Consider the following 20,066-nt stretch of genomic DNA (forward strand, 5'->3'; position numbering starts at 1 on the left):
GAATCATCAAAAGTCGCTAGACCGCCACGTACACGCTCCTCAATGAAAACTCAAGGTCTTCGCAATTTAACATCGCAAAGGCCTTTATATTAGGCATACCAAATTTGGTGTTGATCTGAATAAATCTCTAGGAGGAGTTTGTTAAAATACAACGCATGGAAATGACAAAAATGGCACAAAATTTGCTCATAATATTAAAAATAACCGACTTCCTGTTGGGTTTAGAATTTTGCTCCAGGAGTCTTTTTTGTAGGTATTGGTGTGTTACATGTGTATGCCAATTTTCGTGCATGTACGTGAAACATAGCTGGAAGGCTGTTGTTTTTTTTTTTAGTATAGGTGGCGCTGTCAAGCCATTTTGCCACACCCTCTTCTGAATCCTATATCAGACGAAAATTTTCATAATTTTAATAAGAAACATAGTAGATACAAGAGGGTCCTCACACCATCGTTGCTCGGGCCCTAATAAGAGGTTCATTGTGCAGTGTAGACAGTCATAGATAGATATGTGGCTACTCTGTACAATTTCTGGATCACAGCCTTTTTATTTGTGAATAATAATATCTTAAACCCCATCAGGGGTATCCCCTGAATGACATGGGAATACAAAGAGTAAAAATACTAGTAATAATACACCATATAGCTTCCCAAAAATAACTACACTTTGAACACTAACAAAATATATGTGCATGATGTGCTGTGCAGGCAGTCTTGTGCTGATGTATTCTTCTCTTATCATGTAATAATGCGGACGTTGAAAGTGAGTCATTTTGACAGCTTAGGTCCAATAAAATAAGTTTCACCAATTATATATTAAGTTCTGAAAAGGTCAGTATGTTTTTACATGACCTCTTAAATGTTACAGATGCAGTGTGTAGATTTTAGCGGCATCTAGCGGTAATGTCGCAAATTGCAATAAATGGATTAGCACCTCCCCTGTCCCCTTGAGATACTACGGTTGTCGACACAGGACAAAGATGTCATTATCTGAGACAGCAGAGAGTAGCTAGTGAAGCGTTTAGGTTTCTTTACAAAGATAAATTAGGAAATTAGGGGTGACACTGAATAGTCGATAAATCGATGCTTTGATTCGAGGAGTCTGATTCGACTACCAATCTAACGGTCGGATATTCGCGGGGTGTTATTAATTATTCCATTTTGACTATATGGGGGAGCTCAAATGTCTGATTTCACATAGAACTAACGGTTTTCTCCCTATAAGTTACAGCCTATTGTGATAAATTATCAAATTTATATTTTAAAGTGTGTGAATAAATCCAACCAACCCTATAGATTTATGTTTCACTTTCCATAATACGTGACCGACAGTAGAGCATCTTGGCGGCAGGGATTTTTAAACTTTACCAAGACTCAAACTGACACCGGCAGAGACTGGATTTTTTAGAACAGGTAGGGTACAAGTGATTTCAAAACATTTCAGCCGGTGTATGTATATTGTGGATATTATTTACCTGATATAAGATGCATTTGGTTTTGAGTCAAGCGCTTCATTGTAGTACTAAGATGATATCTCTTCAGCGCACAGCGCGAGCAGGTCAAACTACAATGCAGAATATTAGTAACTATGACTGGGACTGTTATGATATAGATACTATTATAATGAGAAGACTATTATGCTAAAATGCTATGAATTTTTAGAGTTTAGATGACGTGATGCTGCACATTGTTTCGTGAAGGATGCATCCACAAAAGGAGTTCATTCAGAGCACCGCAGATATGTTCATGTGCATTCAGGCCCTTTTTGCAAATACCCTATAAGTCTTAATATAAACGTTATGTTGTGTAAATAACGAAGCATATTCTGTATGAAATTATGAGTTGAATCCCATTGATTAAAAAATTGCTATCAAATGCTTCACTCTACTGGTCATCTTCAGTGCGCGCAGCTCAAAACAGAAATGCAGAACTGCTAACGTTTTAGGCTAACGTTATAATGAGAGCAGTATTGTAAAAAAAAAAATAAAATAAATAAAATTGTAAATTGTTATGGTTTCTAGCTATCTGTTAATCAAAACATAAAACATTATTTACCCCGTTTATCTGCAAGGTGTTCATTACACATTTTCTCTGTGTGTAAACATCAGTAATTATGTAAGTCGAATGTCTGACTTGACTCTTGTTAATGTATTTTGTCCCACCCCCAAACATATGATTCGAAAATCAGTCGAAAGATTCGAAAATTCCAATTCGACTGAAAATCCTTAGTCGGGGACAACCCTAGAAATACATAAGTATTTGGTAAACTGATATGTTATGTTACGATGCAAAAGGCATTTAACCTGTGAATGATCAAGTTACCCATTTGTCTGCACAGTAACAAAGCAGTACCAACAAAGTTGTATATACTCAATTTATGCAAATTCTGAAAGTTACCATTATTGGTAAATTTGAGGGCGCACGATCCTATTAAATTAAATTACAATCCAAATTAATTATTTTTCTACTTCAGCAAGGAAAATGTTTTACTTCTCTGTGATTATGCCTAAATCTTGTAGCTAAAGCTATCAAACAACAGATTTCACCTGACATGCCTAAAGTTGGCCCTTCTTCTAAGAATGACCTCTGCTTCAGACCCCCAGTGTATGTAGATAGAAATGGCTTGTTCTAAGGTAATTGAAACATAACAGTGAATTTTCTAAGGTTTATTTTACACCACCGAAAACATAGTTCTGTGTGTTACATAGCATCTCTAACAGATTCAGAAAAATATTTCACATTACACGTTTAAAAGGGAAAATGTGATTTCTCAATTCTTGATCCCTTTTAGATAAAAAAAAAATCTCCATAACTTGTTTGATTATTTAAAAGGAGTTGTCATTAACTATTTTCACAGTGATCTGAGGCAGCTATTATTCTTGTTGACCCAGTCAAGTGATTAAATTACATATTAATTTGCATAACTTCATTCTCACATCTGCCGCTGCTAGTTCTGGGATTCTGTATGTCAGTCTAAAAATTCATAAATCAATAACTGATTTTGATAATTTTGGTAACATTTCTGTTGTGAATACCAGACATTGTGAGTTAAAAATTACACCTGAGATTCAGAGCCAAATTTCACAGTAGTAAAAATGACTTTAGAAATATAGCAGCAGCAGTTTGGCTCCTATTGTTAAATTGTACCATATTTTCCGCACTATAAGGCGCACTTGATTATAAGGCGCACCTTCAATGAATAGCCTAATTTAGAACTGTTTTCATATATAGGGCGCACCGGATTATAAGGCGCATAGAATAGAAGATACTGCAGTCAAACGTTTGACTGGGTTTGCGTTATGCATCCACTAGATGGAGCTGTGCTAAAGGGAATGTCAACATTTTGACAGAGCGCCTTCATCCATATACAAGAAAATTAAAGGCTTTTAGGTGCGCCTTATAGTGTGGAAAATACGGTACACATTTTCAATGGTTTCAAAAACCAAATGTGGGTCACTTTGCATTCATCTGATACTTATTTTATTTAATGAACAATGTCTGAAGAACAAATAATATTGAAAGTGGGATTTGTTTCAGACATGTAGTTACAGTACTGCATATTTGAACTCTTGGTAGCTTCAGAAGCTGTTAAAATAAGCAAAATCCCTTTTTCAAAATAATCCTGAAACTGTTTCAAATATAGAATCTTATAAATACACACTGGGAGTAGGGCTGGGCGATATATCTAACTATATGATCATGCGCATCTAGTCAGTAAATCTGGTTCCGTGATTACAGCTAAATCGCCATCACCTGCTTTTGAACAGAGCAGCATTTAATAGACAAAGCCGTAGATTGCTGACAAGCTACGCAATATTGCGTTCATTATCAAAGGCGATTCATCTGCAATAATGAAACGCGATATTGCGTAGCTTGTCAGCGATCTACGGCTCTGTCTATTAAATGCCATTCCAATTATAAGCAGGTGATGGCGGTTTTAGCGGTGATCACGGAAGCAACTTTACTGATTAGATGTGCATGATCATATCATTAGATATATCACCCAGCCCTAACTGGGAGCAAGTTAATGCACCTCAACTTGACAATTATTTCAAGTCAAGAAGTAAACAAGTTACAAGTCAAGTTTCATTGTTTATTCTTTAAACATTTATCTTTAAATAGTAAATATCAGCTACATACAAAGTGAGCGTTATTTGGTTTTTGACTACAGAGAAAGGGTAATTTTCAACCATTTGGACCTGCAACTGCATTGATGTGCTATGTAACATACAAAACTATGTTTTCAGTGTTGTAAATAAACCTTACAAAATTCACTGTTATGTTTCAGTTACCTTTGAATAAGCCATTTCTATCAACATACACCACAGGTCTGAAGCAGAGGTCATTCTTAGAAGAAGGGCCAACTTTAGGTCCGGTGAAATCTGTTGTTTAACAGCTTTAGCTACAAGATAGCATAATCACAGAGAAGTAAAAAATTTTTCTTGCTGAAGTAGAAAAATAATTAATTTGGATTGTAATTTAATTTAATAGGATCGTGCACCCTTCAATTTACCAATAATGGTAACTTTCAGAATTTGCATAAATGGAGTGTAACTTCTTTGTTGGTACTGCTTTGTTACTGTGCAGACAAATGGGTAACTTGATCATATATATAAGGTCTGGATTTCATGGCAGCTTTATTTGGCCAAGGCCCACCCATGAGGCTGTTTGACCGTTATGTCCAGCAACCAATCACAGTTCGTTTCGTTCATCATCACTTTTCGAGGCGTGGAAATGTAGCCACAATAACAGACCGGTGTGTAAGACTCTCAGACATATTTTTATTCTATGCAGCAAACTTTACATTTTTTACATACTTTTGAAAATCCAGCGTTTAGTTAATCCTGATAAGTGCTTGACGTCACGGTTGTAAACACAAAAGCTTTCTTCTTTCGTGAAGGGGTTTGTGTCACGGTGTCTGGTCTGTATTTCCCAGGGTTTCCACTAGTGGTCTCACTTCCCCATAGGCACCTCACCGCAGACACTTCATTTGCCACAAAGCCATCTCCCTTCATCACCGTAATTTCACACCTGTTATTTGCACTCAGGTGCTTTCACTTTCATCATCATTATCCTGTCTATTTAAACCTGTCTGTTTTCTCTCTGTCTCATGGAGTCCTTAATTTCCGTCACCCAGTTTCCTCACGTTCAATGTGTTTTCTGGTATCTTGTTTTTTGGTGTGTTCTCTCTGTTTCCTTCTATGGACCTGGCCCTCTGTCCCTCCCCCTTATCCTCCGCCGGTCCTCCTCCCTCCTGGTTTCTTTGTTGTTGTTTCGTTTTTGTTTTTGACACTTCCTGTCTCTGTTTTCCTCTGTAGACCTGGCCCTCCGTCCCTTCCCCTGATGCTCCACCAGTCCATCTCCCTCCTGGTCTCTTTGTTTTTTGAACTTCCTGTCTCTCTTTCCCTCTATGGACCTGGCCCTCCATCCCTCCCCCTGATCCTCCGCTGGTCCATCTCCCTCCTGGTCTCCTTGTTTTTGTTTTTTGCACTTCCTGTCTCTGTTTCCCTCTGTTGCCTGGCCCTCCATCCCTCCCCCTGGTCCTCCGTCGGTCCACCTTGGTTTGTTCTTGTGTTCGGGTGGAGCATCTGGTAGCTGCTCTGTAGAGGAGTGGGTAATGTCACGGTGTCTGGTCTGTGTTTCCCCGGGTGTCCACTAGTGGTCTCACTTCCCCATAGGCACCTCACCGCAGGCACTTCATTTCCCACAAAGCCTTGTCCCTTCATCACCGTAATTGCACACCTGTTAATTGCACTCAGGTGCCTTCACTTTCATTGTCATTATCCTGTCTATTTAAACCTGTCTGTTTTCTCTCTGTGTCATTGAGTCCTTAATTTCCGTCACACAGTTTCCTCGCGTTCCTTGTGTTTTCTAGTTTCTTGTTTCCTGTTTGTTTTGTTCCGGACTGATTTCATGATTTTGACCCCCTGCTTGTTTTGGATTTAGATTTTTGGATTACCCAATAAACATTGCTCTTGGATCTCTCATCTCCAGTTTCCGATCGTAACAGTTTTGGCACCACCATATTATTGTTTCTATGCAGAACGTGAAGGACACAACACACACGTATCGCGGAAGTTCTGTAGAATTCAACCAATCCAATAACAACTTCGACATTCCTGAAGTGTTTCCACCTTTGTGTCTCATACAGTCATGCCCAAAAATAATGGCACCCTTGGTAAATATGATCAAAGAAGGCTGTGAAAATTAATCTGCATTGTTAATCCTTTTGATCTTTTATTTTAAAAATTCACAAAAATCTAAACATTCATTGGATAATAAGAATTTAAAATGGGGGGAAACATCATTATGAAATAAATGTTTTCTCTAATACACATTGGCCACAATTACACCCTTTTATTGAATTATTTTTTTAAAACCTCCATTTGCCAGTTTAACAGCTCAAAATGTTCTCCTATAATGCCTGATGAGGTTAGAGAACACCTGACAAGAGATCAGAGACCCTTTCTTCATCCAGAATCACTTCAGACCCTTTAGTTTCCCAGCTCCATGTTGGTGTTTCTGCTCTTCAGTCCAAGACACTCATTTTCTATAGGGTGCAGGTCAGGGAACTGGAATGGCCATAGCAGAAGCTTGGTTTTAGTGCCCAGTGACCCATTTTTGTGTTGTTTTTGAGGTTTTTGTTTGGATTATTATACAGTTGGATGATCCAAACATGGTCCATTATAAGATTTCTAACGGAGTCAGTCACTTTTTTGTCTGTTGGTATTTGATAGAATCAAAGATTACATTACATTACATTTATTCATTTAGCAGACGCTTTTATCCAAAGCGACTTACAAATGAGGACAGTGGAGGCAATCAAAAACAACAAAAAGAGCAATGATATATAAGTGTTATAAAAGTCTCAGCTAGGTTAACACAGTACACGTAGCATGGGCTATTAAATAATATAATAAATAAAAATAAAACAGATAGAATAAAAAAAAAGAATAGAGCAAGCTATTGTTAGAGGTCTTTACACACACAAAAAAGATGCCATGTATCTAAACAAGATGTCCAGGACATCCAGCAGGAATATAGGCCCACATAAAAAAATAAGCAGTATATTTCATTGTACACATGGGGTACTTTTTATCCCATCACCCATCTTGAGTGTCTGCTGCTAAAAAGCAAAGTTTCATCTGACCATAGAAGCCAGTCCCATTTGAAGTTCCAGTCGTGCCTGATAAATAAATATGCTGGAGATTTGTTTTTGGATGAGCTAGGAGAATTTTTCTTGAAACCCTCCTAAACAATATGTGGTGATGTAGGTGCTGTTTGGCCATTTTTTTTTAAGGTTTTCTGACCCCAAGACTCAACTATTTTCTGCAATTCTCCAGCTGTGGTCCTCGGAGAGTCTTTAGCCACTCAAACTGACCTCCTTACCATGCATTAGGAAGATATAGACACATGTCCTCTTAAAGGCAGTTTCGTAACATTTTCTGTGGATTAGAAATTCTTAATTATTGCCCTGATGGTGAGAATGGGAATTTTCACTGCTGAAGCTCTTTTCTTATAGCCACTTCACTAATTTGTGAAGCTCCATTATCTTTTACTGCACATCAGAAATTTATTCTTTGTTTTTTCTCATTGTGATGGATGATTAAGGGAATTTGGGCTTTGGTTTCCCCCCATTTATGCTTCTGTGAAACAGGAAGCAATGGCTGGATAATTTCATGTTCATAATCACCCTGGAGTACTCAAAATTGTCAATATGAATGGAAATATACTTCAGAGTGTCCTTAATTGTGGCCAATGTGTATTAGAGAAAAACATTTATTTCATAATGATATTTACCCGCATTTTAAATGTTTATTATCCAATGAAAGTTTAGGTTTTTGTGCAATTTTTAAATTAAAGATCAAAAGGATTAACAATGCAGATTAATTTTCACAGCCACATTTGATCATTTTTACCAAGGGTGCCCTTATTTTCGGGCATGACTGTATGCATCAAACGTTTGCCAACGGTCCGTGGGTGTGACGTCTGAGACTGAGACTTCTGGGATTGAACCATGTAGGCCCTTTGGAAATGAACCAGAATGTAAAATCATACTGAGGTATATTTAATACTTCTTGAGTTTCAGGCACGCAAACTTTGGAAAAATTATATATATGGCAAAAAGACCGGTGTGAGCTATGCAATTGTTTTGATAGAGGGAAACATGATACATTTCTAGTCTCAACATTATTTGTTCTCCAGACATTTCTCTTTAAAAGAAAAAAGAATCGGGTGTATGTAAAGTGACTTTTATTTTAATTTTTATTTTATTTCATTTTATTTATTTTTTATAAACCACTGACTCCTGGAGCCATATTGAGACCCCTTCAATATATCTATGTAACTGAACCATATATGGCCTTAAAAATGAAGATACCAAAATAAAAGTTTGTTAAAACCCAAAATCTAAAAGTGTATTAAGAGATTTTTAATACTTCTTGAGTAACAGACATCCAAACTTTGAAGAAAAATTTTAAAGTATTTAAAAGTCCTATTTTTGAATGGTCACAAATGGCATAATATGCATCAAAAGATTGCATTAGGGTACTAAAGTCAACTAATTTTATCAATAGACCAACCAATCTATGTGTGAAAATATCACAACGCTGCCATCTTTCTGAAGTAATTTTTACCTCCCCTTAATTTGGCTCTGTATCGCAGATGAAAATTGTAGTTTTGACCCACCTTAACAAAATAGTGGAATTTGTTTCTGGAATTTAGTTTATTTGTCATTGACTGAACCAAATAAAATGAAATTTTGTATAAGACACATCTCTGTCATGAGCTTTTTTAACAAACAGTGGGGATCAAATTGACTTTGGCAAAAAGTGATCTGGACATGTCCCACTCATCTCCCTGAAAATGACTCTTGTGCACTACCACTCTCTGCAGCCTCTTCAAAGTCTGAGGGTTCACCAGTGCAGCTGCCAGAGATTGCTGGGAATAAGTCTGGAAAGAAGAAAGAGTTTGTAAGACCAACTAGACATGCTGTAAGTAATTGTTTTGGAATTTTATGGATTGTCCCTGGTGTTCTTCAACATGATCATCTTCCCCATCAATCAGTCAATTCCTCTGACAATTTAAACTAGGTTGACATGATGAGTTGGATGACAATTTTGCTTTGTCCGCACATATTGTATTGTGATATTTTATTTTACTGCACTTGGATCTTTTTGAATAGCTGTACATTTTCTGTTTACACCACTCCTTATAATTTTAATACACGTTTAATTTAAAGCTTTTTATTTTTTGCGATACATATGTCAAGTTGCTGTGCATAGATGTTGATTTGCTGCCTTTTTTTCTTACTTTTTTTTTACTGTTACAGTGATGAATCTTTATGCCTTATCAACATTCCTGAATTGCAACCATATTGCATTAAGTTATTGACTTGCTGAGTACTCTACAAATTATTATTGTAATAGATACAACTTTTCAGTGTGAAAGAGAAGAATCAATTTAGGAGTGTTGTTGACAAAGACCCTTACATGCAGACTTGTCCCACATCTCCAGGATCTTACTGCTCTGGCCAAGGAGCTGCGTGCAGTGGAGGATGTGCGACCTCGTCATAAGGTGACAGATTACTCCTCGTCGAGTGAAGATTTAGATTCAGATGTAGATGATGATGTGGTGGAGCTGGAGCAGGGTGATGTATCCACTTCAGGAGCAGAGGAATCAAGGCCATGGCATGTGACACAGTCCAATTAATTAAAATACTACTCAGCAAACCATATAGAACACCAAAAATATTTTAAGGATGATTTTTTTTCTCCCTCTCCAGCTCATCAAAATTGAATAATGAAAAAGAGTTGGCGAAAACCATGCTTGTTCATGATGAATCAGAGAGTGATCCAGCCGCAACCACACCTAGCAAAGATCTAACTTTAATCGTTAGACAGGTATTGTAAAAAATATTTTTTCTTAATTCATCTCAATTTCATTTCACATATTATATTATATCATATATTTTGTCATCATGTGTTCCAAGGTGTTTTTTTTTTTTTTTCCAGTCCTTTGATTTTATTTATTTACTGGCACAAGACAAATGAGTAAAATACAGTTTTTAAGCTGATAACTTCTGCAGAATTCAGCATTCCTTCCCTCAGGGCCTTGTTCTCTTTTTTTGCATAAGTTCATACTGAACTATCCCTGTTCTTGGTTCCAGAGCATAGCTGAGAGAAAGCAGTTGCGTCCCATTCCTGAGTCCATTCTGGATCCAGGTTTGGGCTCATCACACAGTCAAAGTCACCAGGAGAGAAACTGCTATGCAGGCCGCATTCACCTGTTGCCTGATCTCATCCAGCAGAGCCATCACTCCACATCATCCTCCCCCTCATCCAGTCATGACAGCCCATCCATGTCCCCCCAGATCCCCATGGACATGTTGATAGTCAGTGAGGTATGTCCCCTGCCCGTTGCACTGAATTCTGCTTCTAACAAAACCATAATGTTTTTGAGGCCATAGCACGTAAAGGCCTCTTCGCACCAAACGCAAGAAATCTTAAGCCGTTGGTCAATTCATATCAAGAGCAAAATGAATATCAGCTTTTCATTCAGCAGATATGGTGCACAACAGACCTTTTATCAGTGAAGTACATTTTGATTGAGAGCTTTTTAAAAGCCCGAACCCGTTTACAGCCCGACATTATTAGAATGTGGGCATGCACACAGCTATTTTGCCTTTTGTCAAGAATGAGTAATTCATACACGTTTTAACAATTTATTCATGAATAATGTTGGCTCTAGGCCAGCTCTAACAATTCAGCACGCTAAATAGGCCTAGGCATAGGCACATTTAGCCTATAAATAGGCCAACGCACCAATAAAAACAAGTCTTTCTTAACAAATTAAATTAAGATAAATTTAAAATGAAGATGGGTATTTGGCAAAAAAGAAAAAGCTAAAAAGTAAAAAGTTAAGATAAAAGCTCTGCCGAATTTGCTTCGCCACTAGCAGCTGAAATTTCATTAAAAAAAAGAATGCCAACATTAGCCTATATATTCTGCCTACATTTTGCATTTAAGACTCGATTAATATTTAGTCATAATTTGAAAAACCTTTACTCACCAAGATAAGGCTACATGTTTTTGTGGAGGAAAATTATTGAATCGACTTTAGATGGTTTCAGCGCATTCCTGTGCTCAATGATGGTGCGTCCAGCAATATAACCCCATGGCTCATTAGGCCTATTCTCATTATAAACATCGTCAAAACTTTTCCACACCTCAGACTTTGCTTTAGTTGATGGTGCAACCAAAACGTAATCACCAGAGCATACATTTTTGCATCTTTCTCACGCTAATGGAAACACATCACATGACCGCTCATTTACTTCACAAACCAGAGCGCAAGCCCGAACCCGGCCTGAGCCCATGTAAAATGATATAAATTAAGCCCGAACCCCACAGGCAAAGATCTTCAGCTCTATCTGGAACTAAGGAAAGTACTAGAGATGTTATAACAATTGGAAAATCTGATTAAAAAAAATACATCCAAATAAAATAAATTGTTTTATATATTTAAAAAAATACAAATGTATCAAAAATAAATTTGACCCAAAACAAGCTGGACAGCAGTGATCAATGTACATACTGTACACATACAAATTGCAGAAACTTGCCCTGAGCATGTGTTAAGCTGTGTGTGGCTATTTTCTGTCCTGTTTCTCTCACTCGTAAAACCAACACGGAAGTGACTTAAACTCCAATTCATCGACAGGCCGTTGTAGACTGGCTCCAAAATGGAGTCAGTCCCATAGACTCCCCATGTTAAAATGCCCAACTTTTTTTTTTACAGCCTGGTACAAAAAGTGGTTTCAGTCTATAAAGTGGCTTATTCTGATATTGTCCTTTCAGGACATGCCCACCCCCAAACCCCCCATTTATCTAATTTAATTCACAAAGGAATTCCAGAAAGGATATAAGTGATAGGAGTTGGCATTTCCCGTATGTCACCATTCCATATAATTTAAGCCCTGCAGTAGGGGTGGGCAATATAGCCTCAAAATTATATCACGTTGTTTCAAAAATATTTGCGATGAGGAAATACAATTAAAAAAAACATGTAACAATGTATTATTGGCGATTGCAGCTGGCAGGCAGCAGCATTTTTTTTTTCAATGTGCTACTGTCATTGATGACAGACTACCTAATTGTTATAAGGTGGCAGAAGCAGCTGTGTGTTCGATTTGAAGCAGACTGATTGGTGCACTGGGCCATAGCTGGGTTTTGCGGGGCTCCAGCGCAGATTGTACTGCTGGGCCCTGTTTGAAATTGTTGTGCGTGCTAGGGAATATATGTCAGCCATACGTCATTGCGTCTTTATATCATTGCTGTGACACTTTTTTTTTTTTTTTTTACATGTAAAAATGTATACCAGCATTATCATGGATGTATGATATGGCACAACCCTACCCTGCAGTACCTCAAATGCCCACTGAAGTATTGTATAATATTATATAGTATGTCAAAAGTTATTTTCTCACTAATCTAGATCTGGTTTGGTCTTAAAAAAAAAACAACAACAAACAAATGCATGTGGATCTCAATATTTCTTTATATATATAATTAAAATTATATATCTTTATAAATAACTTAATATTTACTCTTTACGTTCTGAACTGTTGTCATACTTTATTTCATCTTTAACCTAACTTTTATGCCATCTGTACTTTCCATTTAGTTACTAGTATATCTTGTTTGGTTTTGAATTTACATAAATTACATCAGTTACATTAAAATTCATGTTAAGTTTATATATTAGGGACTTGATTTTATCTTATTTTGTGAGTTGCCAGTTTCAACATGTTATTTGAGAAGCTCAGACGCATCACTTTAAATTGTTCTACCCTGTTTTTGTCTTATTTTTGTCCTATTTCAGACACAGTCTGCCAGCAACACACTTCAAAAACACAATTCTTCTTCCTCTTTTACCCCATTTATTGACCCACGTCTTCTACAGATTTCCCCTTCCAGTGGCAGTTCCCTCAACAACATGGGTAAGTCATTCTGAAGTCATGGGCAAGTATTTCTTCAAGACTTGTAATGTTACATTATTTATTGTGGCAACAATATGTTTCTTTAAATATAAATTCAGCGATATTGAATATTCTGGGGTATGCAAAAAAAAAAAAAAAAAATATATATATATATATATATTTAACTAATTGAGTAGATAATTGGTGACTCGAGCTACAAATTATTTCAAACTGTTTCTGTCCTATTTGGTGTATCGGTTCATCCAGTTAGCTAAAAAGAACTGGTTAAAAAAATCAGACATCACTACTCGAGTCTCACGTGGAGCAGAAATGAAAAAAGAAGAGGCACAGCTTGCTGTTAAATGATGAAGTGTTGTATGACCAAAACTCTGTCTTGCCCTGTGATGTCCGCTATGGATTATTCAGTTTCTCTATTATTTTACTTATGCTATTGTAACATAGACCTACTGTATCTGAAAAAAAAACATGTTTACTGTTTTACACTTGTATCTTTGTTCTTATTTTTTAATATCAAAGATAAAATGACAAAAAAAAAACAATATTGTGATGTATATAAGCCTTATTATATCTTATTTAATGAAATTAGTATATAAAACTACTTTATCATATCGCCTAATACTAATCATATGTATTTAGCATTTGTAGCCAGCGTTTTATCTTTTTTTTATGTATTTTTAAATTCATAATACATATACCGTATTTTCCGCACTATATAAGTCGCACCTAAAAGCCTTTTTATTTTCTAAAAAAATGACAATGCGCCTTATAATCCGGAGTGCCTTATATATGGATCAAGACGCTCTGTCAAAATGTTGACATTCTCTTTAGCACAGCTCCATCTAGTGGATGCATAACGCAAACCCAGTCAAACGTTTGACTGCAGTATCTTCTATTCTATGCGCCTTATAATCCGGTGCGCTCTATATATGAAAACAGTTCTAAAATAGGCCATTCATTGAAGGTGCGCTTTATAATTTGGTGCGCCTTATAGTGCGGAAAATACGGTATGTTTAAATTCTTGATTAATTAATTTTAGCTAAATTTAAATCACAAGCTGATTGTATGATTGTGTTTTCTCAGCAGGCTTTAGTAATGAAGGACGTCTGCAGGACCCATGCCGCAAGGGCTCTGTGGTGAATGTAAACCCTGTAAACACTCGCCCACAGAGTGACACACCAGAAATACGCAAATACAAAAAGAGGTTCAACTCTGAGATTCTGTGTGCTGCACTTTGGGGTATGTATCACACAATAATAGCCCACTGAAAGTAGGACATGTGGTTACAGAAAATAAACACCTTATTATTAATTTTATCACTCTCTCTTTCTATTATTTCCTTGTGTAGGAGTAAATCTGTTGGTAGGAACTGAAAGTGGCCTCATGCTTCTTGATCGTAGTGGGCAGGGGAAAGTTTATCCACTCATTAACAGACGTCGTTTTCAACAAATGGATGTTCTTGAAGGCCTTAATATTCTAGTGACAATATCAGGTTAAAGAATATATGACTGACTTGTCAGAGCATGTTTAATTTCTTGCTCTTTCTTTTAGCTAATATTTTAATTCTCTTGTTTGTAATTTTAACCCTTTTATAGGAAAGAAGAACAAACTGCGAGTTTATTATCTGTCATGGCTTAGGAACAAAATTCTGCATAATGACCCTGAGGTGGAAAAAAAACAGGGTTGGACTACAGTGGGGGAGCTGGAAGGATGTGTGCACTACAAAGTCGGTAAGTTTCCAGCTGTCAGGCATGGTTTGCACAACAGAAATCTGTAAAATGCAATTAATTATTATTTTTATTTTTTTTGGTCACTTTTTAGTTAAATATGAAAGAATCAAGTTCTTGGTTATTGCCTTGAAAAATTTAGTGGAAGTGTATGCTTGGGCACCAAAGCCATACCACAAGTTTATGGCCTTTAAGGTGAGTGCAATACCCAACATACTCAAATCACACCATTTTCCCACCTAATTCAATGTATACGTCTCTTCACACTGAAGGTGTAAAAACAATTAATAACAGCAATACACCACTGACACAAAAGGACACAAGGACAAAAACTTAATTTCTGAATTGAATCAACATTAAACTATATTAAGCTGAATAACAATACTATCGTCTTTTTAGAACTGCTTTACAATTGAATTTATTTTTATAACTGACAACATTGCACCACTGACACTGCTGTCATTTCAAAATTGAAGAATTGTATAACTCTAACTCTGAAGTTGCTTTCAACAAATAATTTGTATTGTACAGTGAAACCAAAATTCATACCTTTATCATTTCACACATTATCGGAGTATATTCACTACTAGTTTAGAAAATGATAATAAAATATTACAAGAACTCAGAGTTAAACTGTGTCAGAACAAATTCATCTTGATAATGTCAGATAACACTTAAGCAAAACATGGTCAGGTTAAAGTGTCTGAATAATTTTTGGTCCCAGATTTGTATCAATATTACAGGTAGTCCACTGTATGAAGAATTTTGGGGTATAATATCAAAGTTTACTTTATTTTGCTATCCTCACTTGCATAAATAAACTATAGTGTCCTGCACTCACTAGTAAAAAATTTAATAAAAACAAAAATATGTCTGAATAATTTTTGGTTTTAATGTATAAAGTGCTATAGAAATAAAGCTGACTTGACATTGAATTGTAGGTTGTAGTAATAAAAAATGTAAAGTTTTTTTAATCATTGTGGTTGCTTCTTAACTGACATTACTATCTTGTTTTGTAGTCATTTGGAGACCTGGTCCACAAGCCTCTCTTAGTTGATCTGACTGTGGAAGAGGGTCAAAGATTAAAGGTCATTTATGGCTCCAGCTCTGGTTTTCATGCTGTAGATGTGGATTCAGGGGCAGTTTATGACATCTACCTTCCCACACATGTAAGCTCTTTTAGGACTTTGACTACTGAATTTAGGGCTAGACAATATATTGAACGACTTGATCATATGCATCTCGTCAGTAAAGCCGGTTCTGTGGTAAGTGGTAAATCCCCATCACATGCTTTCAAAATGGAGCGGCAGTTAATACACAGAGCCGTAGTTCACTGATAAACTATGCTATATTGAGTTTATTATCGAAGGCGATTGATTTTCAATAATGAACTCGATATAGCATAGCTTATCCGTGTAAATTGGCTCTGCGTATTAACTGCCGAATCACAGAACCGGTTTAAAGATGAGATGCACATGATCATATCATTCGATATTTTGTCCAGCCCTAAATTAATTAAATTTTGTCAGATGCTCTTTTTTATTCCAGCTTTTATCATTGTGATCTGTACTATTTTAAATATGTTGAAGGACAGATCATACTTGCAGTAATCATTTTAATCAAATACTTAAACACTTTTTCTTTTTCTCAGATTCAAACGAATATTCAGACCCACGCCATCATCATCCTCCCGAACACAGAAGGCGTTGAGCTATTGGTGTGCTATGAGGATGAAGGCGTGTATGTAAACACTTATGGGAGGATCACAAAAGACGTGGTGCTGCAGTGGGGTGAGATGCCCACCTCTGTGGGTAAGTTGAATTTTTGTGGAGGGTTTATATTCCACTTAAAATGACAGAATACATGTTTTTTGTTTTCCCTAGAGGAAAACAAGAGTCTAGTGGTGAATAAAGTACATTTGCTTGAGTACCGCTACCCTAATGAAATATCAAATAGTAACTTTACACACCATCAGTCAAACGGGAGACTTGCTCTATCTGAAACATTAAACCAATAAGATGTGATGGCGTACAGATTCCTGTTCAGTTCACAGTTTCTGACATAATCTAAGGTCTTGTTTACACTGCAGGTCTCAATGTCAAATTTGGATTTGTTGCATATATCCAGTTTTTTTGGGCTGTTCGTTTACACGTTTTTTTCAGTTGTGACCCTATCTGATTCATGTGTTTACACTCACCATATCATCTGAAACAACGCATGTGCAATGTTTCAGATGATATGGCGAGTGTAAACACATTTACCGGCTGGCTCAATGTGCTTCCTCCTGAGAATAATGTGACCTTTGCTGACAAAATGAGTTACAATGAGCAAAACATTTATTTAATAAAATAAGATAACCAAACCCATTTAAAGTAGATAGAGCCAGGTCCTCCGTCTTTTCTTATTATTAATTATTATATTAATAATCACACAATACAGATATTGTTATTTTATTTTATCTTTGCTATTATAAATAAGAAAAGATGCACAAACAAATAGCATAGAAACAAAAATGCATTACCTTTATCATTTTATATCTAAACTAAAGCATTCATGTATGAAAAACAAATAATCAAATGTAAAAATAACTTAAGAATGTTCATTACAAATTAATTTATTATTAATACAAAAAAGCATTTCAAGAAGTGAACTTTTCTTTTATTGTTAGATTAATTGATACATGATACAGATGTCCTATACTGTAATGCACGGATGTACTTTACTATGTTACACTTCAGATGTTTTTCCCCAACAGTTCCCCAAGTGTTCACTTTTGACAGAAAAGTGTGTGTGTGTGTGTGCGTGGGTGGGTGTGTGTGTGTGTGTGCGTGGGTGGGTGTGTGTGTGTGTGTGTGCGTGTGTGTGTGTGTGTGTGTGAACCTGCCTCAGCGCGTCTCTCTACAAACGTGTGTTTAGTTAAATAGTGATTTTACCCCCTTGTTGCTAAGCTATTTTATTAATAAAAGTTGCAGGGCAGAGTTCACAACAAGTTGGTGTCCTCCTAAATGTTTGTATGTGTGCGCAGAGTGATCTCCGATTTCACAGTTCCAGTTTCTCAGACCACATGTAAAATCATATGAATTATTATAAAAATTATTAAAATGAATACCTATGGATGACAGGTGATTACAATAATATTTCATCTTATTACCCCCAATTTTAACAGTTTCCCCTTTGGGATAAATACAGTTAATAGTCTTATATTAATCATATTTAATTAACACTGTTATTTATTATCCCTTTTACAGTATTATTCATGAGTCAAAAACCGACAAGATTTTCTTTTTTCAAAAGGGAAATACTGAAATGGATGTTTACAGAGCAGAGGTCACCTTTTAAAATTTAAATTAGAGAGATGGACTTTTATTTTGTCTTTATTATTATTTTGTTGTGCGGTATTATTGGTTACGGTGTTATTTCGGTTTCAGAAGGAAGCAATAAATAACACTTTATCTAAAGATTTTTCGTGTGACTTTATACACTAATAATTTTGTGAAATGAATCGATGCATAATAATGGTCATAATTGTAAAACCGTGATTATTTCTCAGACAATAATCGTACCAACAAAATCTATAATTGTTGCATCCCTAGTCAGAAGCCCCGTTATATGCACACCCTTCGAATGACACCAGCACCAGAAGCATGCAGAGAAAAGGTAATGTAAAATGGTAAAAGTTAAAATGTACAAAGATAATTTTAGATGTCTTATTACTAAGTGGAGCATTTTTTCAAGTGTTTATTTATATATATTATTTATATGCAAATTTACAGTAATTTTGCCAACACGGGTCACATATGATGTCAGAGACCGCAGAGAAGTACCAAATTGTTTCAGTTTTAATGACATACAGAATGCAATGCCTCACAAAATCCGATCTGCCTGTTTACATGGCAGTTGCATTGGCATTTATCTGATTTATATCTGATTTATTTCCACATATGAATGAGGCCTGAAACCGATCTCGAAATATCCGAATGCATGCTTTTTTTCCCCCCCTGTTTACACTATCATAGAACAGATCTGATCTGTGTCACATATGAGCAAAAGAAAACCAGAATTGGGACTGGATTAACTGGAATTGTAAACAAGGCCTAAATGCTTGAGTCTGCTGACAAACAGGAGAAATGGAAGAGTAATGTTTGCGTTTTCAACGTGTCTTGTTTAAATAGCTTGTTTGCATCTCTGTACAGCCTTCAGAAGGATTCCAGCATCAGGAACAAGTGGATGGTTTATTTTTAATAGTTGCCAGGTTGACAGCAGCTCTCCATGGTATACGTGTGTGTGTCTATACTTGAAGACCAAATGTCCTCATGTTGTGAAATACTTTGACAACCCAATAGTGTGGTCATTTTACTGTTCTTCATAAGTAAAAAAGGATTATAAATCAGCCAAAAGATGTTTTTTTTTTTTTTTTTTAATATATCATTCAGAATATATTCTGTGATAAATTAAGGGTTATGGGTTGGTGTAGATGATAATGATGGAAATATCATTAACCATGCAATGTCCTTACAAACAAACATCTGATGTGTATTTGTTTTTTTCTTTGTTTTCTTTATCTGTTTTTGACTATTTCAGCAATATATCAATTAATTGAACTCTTCTGCATCTTTTTGTAGCTTACATCAGATCAAACCAGATCATGGGCTGGGGGGAGAAAGCTATCGAGATTCGTTCTGTGGAGACTGGTCACCTGGATGGTGTGTTCATGCACAAGAGGGCACAACAGTTGAAGTTTCTCTGTGAAAGAAATGACAAGGTTAGAAAATTCACACAAAATGAGGCAAAAAAAATATTATGGCATATTTTATGGAACCAAAATTCAGCATCCAACTCACTTTCATGTCATTCCAAACCTTTATGACTTGTCTATTTTACAGTGCAGAAAGATAAGAATGTCTGCCACAGATATTCTTGTTATACCAATGTCACATTAAAATAGCAACATTTTCCTGACAGATACAAATAGACTATAATGGAAAATTTACAGCTCATTCAAACTTGCAGACAAAGAATATTTGTGGCTCAGCCTTTTTATACCACAGAGCATTTCATAAAAATATATATATATATATATATATAATTATTATTATTATTATTATTAATTTAATTTTTTCCCCCAATCAAAGTCAAAGTCACCTTTATTTATATAGCGCTTTAAACAAAATACATTGTAAAACAGTGTCTCAATAATGCAAAATGATAGTTAAAGGCAGTTCATCATTGAATTCAGTTATGTCATCTCTGTTCAGTTAAATAGTGTATGTGCATTTATTTGCAATCAAGTCAACGATATCGCTGTAGATGAAGTGACCCCAACTAAGCAAGCCAGAGGCGACAGC

At 36.0% G+C, this 20,066-nt stretch overlaps 1 protein-coding gene across 1 annotated transcript in view; it reads left to right on the top strand.

Annotated features, from left to right (window-relative positions):
• The window catches only part of LOC113085052 (mitogen-activated protein kinase kinase kinase kinase 4), a 34,536-nt gene extending 14,759 nt beyond the window's left edge, over positions 1-19,777 (top strand). The window contains exons 6-17 of the mRNA XM_026255067.1: positions 8,893-8,990; positions 9,514-9,686; positions 9,782-9,899; positions 10,166-10,399; positions 12,880-12,997; positions 14,081-14,233; positions 14,343-14,486; positions 14,590-14,724; positions 14,816-14,916; positions 15,741-15,890; positions 16,373-16,532; positions 19,344-19,777. Coding sequence (XP_026110852.1) covers positions 8,893-8,990; positions 9,514-9,686; positions 9,782-9,899; positions 10,166-10,399; positions 12,880-12,997; positions 14,081-14,233; positions 14,343-14,486; positions 14,590-14,724; positions 14,816-14,916; positions 15,741-15,890; positions 16,373-16,532; positions 19,344-19,588 — 1,829 coding nt within the window. The 3' untranslated portion in view covers positions 19,589-19,777. The remainder of the gene's footprint in view (positions 1-8,892; positions 8,991-9,513; positions 9,687-9,781; positions 9,900-10,165; positions 10,400-12,879; positions 12,998-14,080; positions 14,234-14,342; positions 14,487-14,589; positions 14,725-14,815; positions 14,917-15,740; positions 15,891-16,372; positions 16,533-19,343) is intronic.
• The last annotated feature ends 289 nt before the right edge of the window (positions 19,778-20,066 follow it).

Source organism: Carassius auratus, unplaced genomic scaffold, assembly GCF_003368295.1.
Source record: "Carassius auratus strain Wakin unplaced genomic scaffold, ASM336829v1 scaf_tig00041186, whole genome shotgun sequence".
Taxonomy (NCBI): domain Eukaryota; kingdom Metazoa; phylum Chordata; class Actinopteri; order Cypriniformes; family Cyprinidae; genus Carassius; species Carassius auratus.